The 10,432-nt window shown below is 39.2% G+C and overlaps 1 protein-coding gene across 2 annotated transcripts; it reads right to left on the bottom strand.

Moving 5' to 3' along the window:
* Positions 1 to 4,668: 4,668 nt before the first annotated feature.
* Positions 4,669 to 9,010, bottom strand: LOC120775598 (segmentation protein Runt). Of its 2 annotated transcripts, none has more exons than XM_040105837.1 (2): positions 7,936 to 9,010; positions 4,669 to 6,771 (listed from the first exon to the last, which is right to left on the bottom strand). In XM_040105837.1, the coding sequence occupies exons 1-2, from the start codon at positions 8,552 to 8,554 to the stop codon at positions 5,915 to 5,917; spliced, it is 1,476 nt and encodes a 491-aa protein (XP_039961771.1). In that variant the 5' UTR covers positions 8,555 to 9,010; the 3' UTR covers positions 4,669 to 5,914. The 2 variants fall into 2 exon arrangements, with proteins under 2 accessions (XP_039961771.1, XP_039961772.1); XM_040105838.1 differs by having other exon boundaries at positions 7,945 to 9,010.
* Positions 9,011 to 10,432: the final 1,422 nt, after the last annotated feature.

Below are 10,432 nucleotides of genomic sequence, written 5' to 3'. Positions count from 1 at the left end.
ACAAACACCCTCACACTCACACACACACACATGCAAGCACCCGTTGATGTTTGGTGGCACATCGACGACTATTGACTATTTGCTAAACGGCTAATGCGCGCCGTTCGGCTGGTTGTTGTGCGTTGGCGGGTGGCCGGTGGCCAGTGGCCAGTTGCCGGTTGATGGCTGATGGCCATTACCGTACGCCATATTGGCCATAGCGATTGCTAATTGAGGTCGTTATGCCGTTTTGTGTGAAATAATTGCATCAAATTTGTGCGATTCTTCAACGCAACACACACACATACACACTTATGTGCATATACAGATTATCATACACATATACACACATGTATATCCCCCGCGTGCTGCGGCAGGTGGGTGGCCCGCATCTCCAACGGCGCTGCATTAGTCTCATGTGCATGTGTGTGTAATTTAGTGCGCCGTGTATTCTTTTGGTTTTGTTGTTGTTAGTTTAATATCTAACCTTTTTTTTTTGAACATAGCTTCGGTTGCTCGAAATCATTGCATTCTGGTGGCATGACATTTTGGTTAAATGCCAAATTGCTGTTGTCGCATGAAATTAACACATTAATGACCTCTGCCCGCCCGCCTGCGGCTCGGTGCCGTTAACGTATGCATTTGTATGGCTTTTCAATAATTGGTGATTATCTATATTCATTACCGCTCATTTATTGTGCATTCATATTAGTAATGCTCTGTGGTCGAGTGAAAAATGTCTTCTACACATTCGGTGTGGACTCGGTGGAGGGGGTCGTCGCGCATTTTGGTATAAAATTTCAGTTGCTTGCAACCTAATTGTAGGAGTTTGGTATTAAATGCTTGAATTTTTTCACGTTCACAGTATGTCTCTGTGTTTCAAGGATACAAGTGTGTACATTAGGGTGCGCTCGATTTTTTTAATTTGTTATATCTAATTAATTTTTAATTTTTATTTAAAAAGACCTTTTATTTGCTATCGATATTGTTTTACATAATATATTTTATCTCCTGTTTTGAATTATCAAAAAAGTGGCAACACTTCTCCGACAATTTTTTCTTAAAAATTTTCCTTTGATTTGACACCAATGCATGTTATTTATTATGTTTATTGCGTATTATTTTTTAATTCGAATTACGAACAGGTGGCAAGATTTCTCAATTTTTTTTTTAATTTTTATTAAACAGTCATATGCGATACCAAATAACACAGTATTTATTTTAATGAATTTATGAATTATCAAACAAGTGGCAACACTTCTCAGAAAATTTTTCCTAAATTTCCATTAAAAAGGTATACTAAGATACGGAACAAGTGGCAAAATATATATTTTTTGTTCAAATATTTTGATTAAAGAGGCATAATGCGTTACCAAATAGCACAGTATTTATTTTAATGAATTTATGAATTATCAAACAGCTGGCAACATTTCTCAAAATATTTTTTTTTTAATTTTCAATAAACAGGCATAATGTGTTACCACATATTTAAATAAAATTAATACTTAAATTATCAAACAGGTGGCAACACTTCTCATAACTTATTTTTTTTTTATTTGTAGGAAGCATGTATAATGCGATACCTAATAGTTTAATAATTACTTATTTTAGGAATTCATTGGTCTGAAAAATAGCTGGCAACACTTCAAAAAATATGCAATATAAAAACTTTTCTTTAAAATGCATACCGCGAAACACAGCAGCACAAAATTTATTTTATGAATATAAGTGGATGCAAAAATCGAAGCAACCGTGGCAATCGCTTCCAGAAATGTTTACAAACATGTTTTGTTAACCCTTCAGGGGGCTATGCCAGTGTGACAGTTTTAAAAATCATATTTTTTTCGCTTTTCCGATAGTTTACATTTTCAAAAATATCCTGTGAACTCGGTAAGTTCGTATCTTGAAAAGTTTTTGAATGACAGCGTTCTAAAGGGCGACCGCTGGCAGGTATAAATCGCATAGTTGAAACTTTAAACGTGTTTTACTCGAAATGAGATTTTAAAAAATTGCTGACTTCATAACTCAACGAGGCATCGATCGAAACCGATCGACTTCCAATTGAAACTGAATATTCTTGCATATATTTACTATACAATGACCTACCATCTTTTTGATTGGTTGAAATTATATTTGTCATTAATGAAACGACCATTTTTTACCTAAAAAACGACATTTTTTTCAGAACTATGCCATTTTGTTAATTTTTGATATTTTTCAGAATTCATAAGTCATTGTATAGGAAATACCTTTAGCATTAATAGTCCTTTTGAATTTTCTTGTTTCAGCTACTCATTTGGCCGGAATCATGTGAGCAGTTGAGGAACTTTGTTTTGGCACCTCCGAAGACAGCACATAACTCCGTTATTTTTCAATACTTTTCCAAAAAAAAATCGTTAAATATACCTTATTAAGAACAAAGAACTTCGAAGCATTCGATCGAAGTACTTTCTTTAGAAATATTCACAAAAATCGCCTAATTTTTCATGCGTTACACTGGTCTAGTCCCTTAAAGTTTATTTAATCAGATGCTTGTTATTATTATTGTAATTCAATTTAAGAATATAATTTATTGAAAACAATCGGCAACCCTCCTCAAAAATGTACTTTGTAACAATCTTACTTGAATACGCCTACTTTGATGTCCATAATGAATATTTCAATTATTTTATCTGTTTATTTGAATAAAAAATGTTAAATAAATGGCAACCTATTTATGCCTTACTACTTTAAAGCTCAATAACCACCTTTAGTTGGATATGTGTACTCAGGTCACCACCATTTTTTAAGCTCTATCATGAGGCCTAATGTTGATTGTATTTCCAATCAGAGCGTTTAGCATTCCAGGCCTTAAATTATAGCCAAAAGTTACCGAACTATCTAATTTTCATGAAAATTTTCTTGAGTTTAGTCACTGTTAACCAAAAAAGAGAGTTTCGGAAAGAAAAATTATGTGAATTTTGTATTTCAATCTTTAGAAATTATAGGGGTGCTTGGGAAGCCATACAGGGCCTCTACATTTACTAGTTACACTATGCAGAAACTATTGTTAATTTCATATCATTTTTGAAAAGTTCTATAAAAAACTAAAAAATACTCCCTCATTTTCCGTCTATTTACAGTACTTAATAGGAGTCAAATCAGTTGTGCGAGCATCAAAATCGCCAAGAAGAAAATTGTCGTTTTTAACTTAAGATTTAAAATATATGGAATGCCACTAAAGCAAGCAAGTCTATTCAGCACAAATATAAGAATGTGCCCAAACCAAGACTATGGATATGTTGTGTAAATGAAGTAGAAGTATAAACTATACAGCCCTCAGCCAAAATAAGGGAATATTTGCACCCGACGGGCCGTGCCGCTTTAAAAGTTTGGACCAAACTCTAAGTGCTTCTGTTCGGCGTGGTACCACAATAATATATTCCATTAGACCACGTAACCGCAATTACTACAAACTGGAGTTTCCATGTTTATGGTGACCAGAGGTTGAACGTGTAATACACAACGTTCACAAAAGAATCTAAGTCTAATTCTCAGTTAAATGCCTACGTGGACCTTACCACATAACCTTAACTATTTCGTATTTGGACTAGTGGAGTTCACAACGCTAACATTAAGCCATCCGTTAGTACCAAGCCCTATACCTTAAGCTTTCTATTTCCACCAGAGTTATTTTTGCTTAGAATTCACAGAAGCGCCATTGCTTAACTGAATTGTGGTGGAGCTTGCGTTAAAACCAACATTGGGCCGTATCTTCTAACAAACTGAGGTAGTCGGTGGTACTAGATAGATGTTGACTCATTATATTTGCAACAAATTGTTTGAAAAATGTTTTATCGTTTATTGAAAACAAAAAGAGGCGCTAAATAAGATTGTGATCTAACATATGTATGTAGGTTCTGCAACTAAAATTTTCAGCATGTATGATGCTCAAAAGCCAGAACTACAGATTTGGTGCTTCTTGAACTACTTTTTTGTGCGTATATTTGAAAATTAAAGTATGGCCAGTAAATTTCGGACGAGTTCGATGTTGAAAGTTTCGTCATATCGCAGGAGATATTTGAAGTGAACAGTTTCAACTTTGTTTTTGCCAATATAAGCGCTTCTTTGATTGATGTTGCATTCCATAGATATTCTGAATGGATCGTAAGCGTTGAAATTGAATAAAAGTATATCAATGTATAAAGTATATACAGAATCTGAAGTAGATAGATGAGAGCTGGACGATAAATATTGTTGAAACGAAATTCGAGTCTACGTAACCGGAACGGAGCCGGGTTATACCCTGCTAATTCGGCAGTATTACGCAAAGTACCTCCAGATTTGACTTTCAATAAACACATTTTATGCGCGATTATGTTAAATGTAAAATTATGTAAAGTTATGTAAAATTTGCATTCGATTTTTTCGCCATACCGTAGCAGCTCCTTCAATGTTAAAAGTTTTTGCTTTGGTCAACGAATGAGCTCCCGTTCACACGACACGCATTTTTACCAGGCTGTCAGCTTGGCAATACTACTCAAAATTATTTGGGAAATATGTTCTGCCGCCACAACAACAACATAACCTGGAAAGATTACACCACAATTTGTCAAATTCAAATTTACCATGCGTTTTTGCAACTATCTTCATAAAAATACCCACATTACCCCGAAAAAATTGAAAACCACATTTTGTTAACTTTTTTGATTTTGGAAAAATATATTTTCTGAGCTTTTTTCTTCATTTTTTGTTTTTACTATTCGCAAGAAATTCGTCAGTTAATTGTGTTTTGTTTTTGTTTGAGTTTTTTCTTTCGCTTTTGCTTCTTCTTCTTTTCTACGGCCAACAACTTAACGCTAAACATTTGTAATAAAACTTAAAAATTAAAAATTCCAAATAAAATAATTTTCATAGAATAATAAAAAAATAAACATACTTATGTACATATATACAGTTAACACAAACATCTCCATCAGCATTTGTAACTTAAGACTAAGAGAATATTTACAAACATCGAATCGGTTGCAATTTCAAGAATCGAAAATAAATGAAAATGCTGTGCCCAAGAACACTGACAAATTTATGTTTGCATCTCTCCAAACTAAATCGAGTATTTGCATTGATTCAAGCGAGCGCAGGCACGCCCACACACACATAGTTCGGTGCTTATATGGGCGCGCCTGGCAAATTTGCATACGCGCGTGTGTGTGTGTTAGTGCGCCGTTGAATCACGGCCACTGCCAAATCCGATGGACCTTTCCTTTTATGCTGAGAATACAAGCGTTTTCCAAAATTTCTGCCGCAAAGACAATTTGCTTCCATGTGTGTGTGTTTGTGTCAGCGTCTCGCGCTCGTTTGTGTGTGTGTGTGTGTGTGAAGGAAGTAGGTACATTTGAGTAAACCGGTGCTTAGATATGCTAATTTCCATGCCACCAAAGCGTTGCCGCAACTGCAGCGACATCAGCGAGCGCGCTGACGTCCTTGTTGCATGCCACAATGGCACACAGTCGTGTTTTGTTCATTTTTTCGCCTTTATTTTTCGTTTGCCACATTCGTTAAACTTAACACTATATCACAAAGTATTTCAACTACCACACTCCACTCGGCTCCAGACGGGGGAATCATGAGGAATAACCCAAAACTTTATCACAAGTGCGTGCGTATCGGTGTGTGCGTGTGCGTAAAGCTGGAGCGCTGGAGTTAAAGTGATCCCACAGAAGTGCTGAATGCGTCCCAACTTGAACCAAGGCTTGCGCTTGCTACGCATTTGCCGTCGGCATTTTCGTATGCGTGCCACATACAAGTGGCGTCGCGTGTGTCAATTTTCGTACAGCTGCTGCTTGGTAGCTGCCGAGCTGTGGTAGAGCGCCCAACTCTAAACGTTGCCACCGCTGCTGCGTGCTGCTTTCCACAGTGTTTGTAGTACAACTCCGACGGCGGAGTGGGTGGGATTTCAGTAGGGACGCCATACCGTTTTTGTGGCATTCACAGCCGCCTTCAGCTTGGTAGCGGCCGTAATGATGGGCGATTGACGCGTCTTCATGGCGGAGGGCGCTTTCAGCTCGCAACGCATGCGTGGCTGCTGCTGCTGCGGCTTCTGCTGGGACTTCTCCAACTCCTCAACGGCAGATGGTAGCGTACGCGGCACAATTGGTGGACGTAGTATGGGCACGAAAGCGGATTTGACAACATCGATTTGCTCATCATCCGAGTCGACATCGGGATCGGCATCGGATAGCGATTGCTCCAGCGAGGTGTTGGCTTTATGGTTGCTGCTCGCAGTGCTGGTGTTGTGTGCGTGTACGGGTGGCGAGGACGATGATGGACGCGACGAAGCGGGACTTATGTGCACGGGGCTGATGTGTTCCGTTGAGCCATGCGAGCTGCCGATCGAGGTGTTGTGTAGATTATGACTGGGCACACGCAGGCCGGCGGCGGCGAGGTTGTACGGGTGGAAGGCGGCTGCGGCGACTGGATTGAAGGGAAATTGTGGCATGCCTACACCGTACGAGGAGCCAGGCGGTGTGGGTATCATGCCGAGTGCGGCGTTTGGTGGCGCGCCTACCGGCGGTGGTGTCAGCTGCGCGGGGTGGAAATCGTTTACTGCTGGTGGTGGTGGTGGCGGTACGACTGTAGCGCCAGCGCTGCCATTTGTGGGCAATGTGGGTGAACTCTTCGCCAAGGCGGGATGATGTAGCGCGGCCTGGTGACGGAAGTAGTCCGCATAGCCATATGTCATGTAGGCGGCATCAAGCCACGCGGGATTGAGCATGAAAGGATTGAAAGCGCCCGGGTGTGGATAACCATAACCTACGGAAGAGCAACAAGCGAATAAGCATAAGCGTGCAAGCGAAGCGATAGAGAAAATGATAAGTAAGGTTAAAATACAGAAAATGTTAGTAGAGATGAACAGATAATACGAAAGCGTAAAACAAAAGCAAAAAAGCAAAATTTAAATAAAAATAATATTAATAATATACCAGTCGTAAAAGGTTCCTAGTAAATGGAAAAAAAACAAAAATTCATAATAAATAAAATATCGTAAATCGGTCCAAAAATTTTGTAAAACAAAAACGGTAAGTAAGCTCTTAGTGAGTAGTCAAAAACAAAATACAAATCAAAATAACTTAAAACTAGTAAAACGGTTCCTACAAAAAAAATTTTGTCAAAATAACTTAAAAATTATAAATCAGGTTAATAATATTTTTAAAAACCAAAATACAAATCAAAATAACTTAAAAATAATAAATCGGTTCAAAACGTTCTAATAAAAAAATTATAATGTAATTCAAAATAACAAAAAAATAGTAAATCAGGCTAAAATGTTTCTAAAAACCAAATAAAGTCAAAAAACAAATCAAAATAACTTAAAAATAGTAAAACGGTTCAAAACGGTTCTTACAAAAAACAAAATGTTGGCCAAAATAGCTTCAAAATAATAAATAAGTTTAAAAATGTTTCTAAAAACCAAACTACAAGTCAAAACAACTCAAAAATAGTAAATCGGTTCAAAACAAAAAAATATAATGTAATTCAAAATAACTTAAAAATAATAAATCAGGCTAAAAATGTTTCTAAAAAACAAATCAAAATAACTTAAAAATAGTAAAACGGTTCTTACAAAAAACAAAATTTTGGCCAAAATAGCTTCAAAATAATAAATAAGTTTAAAAATGTTTCTAAAAACCAAACTACAAATCAAAACAACTCAAAAATAGCAAATCGGTTCAAAACAAAAAAATATAATGTAATTCAAAATAACTAAAAAAATAATTAATCAGGCTAAAAAATGTTTCTAAAAACCAAATAAAGTCAAAAAGCAAATCAAAAAAAGTTAAAAAATAGTAAATCGGTTCAAAACGGTCCTGCAAGTCGATAAAAGTCAATTAAGCGTCAAAAACAAAGTAAAAATAGTCAACTAAAGTTCAGTAACTAAAGTTGTCCAACTAAAGCGATAACAAACTAAAAACTTACTTTGCTTACTTCTTGGTTCCCGCGGTCCGTCCACGGTCACTTTGATCGCCTTCGTGTAGCTCGCTATCTGCACCGGATATGTGGCAATGGTGATGGTTAGCGTGAAAGATTTGCCACGTCCCGAACGTCCGACAAAGCGCAGATCATTGAATTTCGCCACTTGATTCTTCATAATCGCCGTACAATTACGCAATTCGCCGCAATAGTTCTCATCATTGCCGCATTTGATGGTGACCAGTGTGCCGTCGGGCACATCATCCAAAGCGATCACTTTGAAAGCGCCCGGCAGCGACTTATTGGAGCGCCAATGATTCGGCAAGGCGCTGCAGAGGATCGATGGCGAACCGGTCTGTGCCAGCTCGCCGTGATATTCCTGCAACATTTCGTGCAGACTGGCGAACATATCGGTCATGGAGGGTGGCAATTTGGTGGATGAGCTGTTGTTGTTGTTGTTATTACTGCTGCTATTATCTGGTGTTGAGGAGCCTGTCGAACTGGCCGAGCTGGGCACATGTGTGGGCGCGCCGCTCTGGGCATGTGGCATGGCGCTAGGCGGTGCGGGGCCGTTGGCGAGTTGCGCGGGCGCAGCGACCATTGTGGGACCGGCCGGTAAGTGCATTGTGGGTGCGCAAATTTTGAGATTTCGTGTGTTAACAAATTGTGGCAAGGACTGCAGCTTGGTGGCACAAACCGCGTGTTGTGCCAGCTTTTTGTTGGTTTTGTGTTGTTGTTGGGCTTGATGTAATCCAAATTTTCGGCAGTTGATTTTGTTTAAATTGTGGTTAATTCTTTTGTTTTGGAAACTTGCAACACTTTTTTCTAATTCTGCTTTCTTTTGCTCTTTCTTAAACACTCTGCCGTTAAGGCATTATAAGTTGATGTTTGTTTTGTTATTTTTATACACTTGCACCTTATCAGTTTTGTTAAAATTCGGAAAATTATTGAAATGCTCGAAAACGTTCCGAAAGAATACAAATCGTTTGTCGTGTGTTTCGGCGCGCGTTCGCTAGTTTTCTAAATTTAAATTTCTCGTTTCGGTTTGTTTTGCTCCGAGGAATGTGTTCCTAACACGTTAAAGTCGCTGAGTGAACTGACTCTCCGCACTGATCATCACCAGTATTTGAAGCAAAATTGAAACGCTCTGCCACGCATACACACTTGCAGCGCGGCACACACACACACACCCTCGTGCAACACGCCACTCTTTTGCCATACATTCATGCCGCAAATCTCCTTTTTTCAAATGTTGTTGTTGTTGCCACCGATGTTGTTGTTACTTTTGTTGTTGTTGTTACGGTTATTGTTTGTGCCACTGCTGTTGTTGCGGCATGTCACATTTTGTTGTTGTAGCGGTGGTTGGTTTGCTGGTCGATTCATTGGCCGGCTAAGGGTGCCGTGGCAAATGTCGACGGCAAACGGCGAAGGAGAAGGCAAAAAAGCAGACAACAAAAAAAGAAACACACACACAAGTTACAACAAAGCATAGTCAAGGCTAGCTGACTGGTGGCAGGTATCAACAACCACCATTGCCACAACAACAGCCACAGTAAAAATTTCCCATTTTTCCATTGTGGCAAGCAATCTCCTTGCCACACGGCGCACATGCACACGCGCACATGTATGAGTCAAGGCACAGGCACACAAACGTGCAACATATACATAGCTGCCTGAACGTGCAACACAAACATATATGAACGTGCAACACACACAAACATACATGAAAATGCCACAGACACATGCATACAACGACAAGTTGACGCTCAGTAGCACACACACACACACACATCCACACGTACTAGCGAAGAGCACACTGTGTGAGCGTGTTTGTGGCAGGCCAACCAAAATGGGGAAAATATAAAAATTGAGCGCAAAACGCGCGCCTCCGAGTGAAATGAAAATAAAAATACCACACAGCAACAACAACAAGCAGCGAATAAAAAACTGTAAGAAGTAAAAAAAAATGTTCATTGAGAGCCAACAAGCCAACGGGCGTTGAGAGCGCACTCGCGCACCAATGTTGGCGACGGGCTGGGGCGCAGGGAGGCGGGAAAATTATATGGCAGCGCGGAGAAACAGCGGGCCATAAAGATGTGCGTGCGCTGGTGGCATGGAAGAAGAGGCACGGAAAAATCACGAAATTAAACAAATCAACGCGCTTATGTACAAAAGTATATACATAATACATACACATATAAAAAATATATAAAATAAAGGCACATATATGTGCGAAGGCCTGAGCGCAGCAAGTGTGCACTGCGCCTCAGCGGGGGGAAATGCGGAAAATTGCGGAAAAAATATGTGAAAACTCAGCACAGTGGCACCCAGCCGCGTGGGTCCAGTAATGGGAACAACTTGACCGGTCGCCTCTGCTGAGTCCTTGTGCCTTGCATTGAGCATGTTGCATGTTCTTGTGGCATGCAGCACTTTTACACCTTCCGAAGATAAACAGGGCATAAGTGAGCTGTTCAGAATTTTCTAATTTGGGTCTTAATTATGT

The sequence above is a fragment of the Bactrocera tryoni genome, chromosome 4, assembly GCF_016617805.1.
Source record: "Bactrocera tryoni isolate S06 chromosome 4, CSIRO_BtryS06_freeze2, whole genome shotgun sequence".
Lineage (NCBI taxonomy): Eukaryota > Metazoa > Arthropoda > Insecta > Diptera > Tephritidae > Bactrocera > Bactrocera tryoni.
This window is presented reverse-complemented; position numbering and strand designations above follow the sequence as displayed.

What these genes read in the sequence shown, in the direction of transcription:
- LOC120775598 (XM_040105837.1), bottom strand. Translation starts at nt 8,554, where the DNA reads ATGCACTTACCGGCCGGTCCCACAATGGTCGCTGCGCCCGCGCAACTC. An exon ending in GGAACCAAGAAGTAAGCAAA is followed by an intron (nt 6,772 to 7,935) that starts GTAAGTTTTTAG and finishes GCTCTTCCGTAG; the next exon opens with GTTATGGTTATCCACACCCG.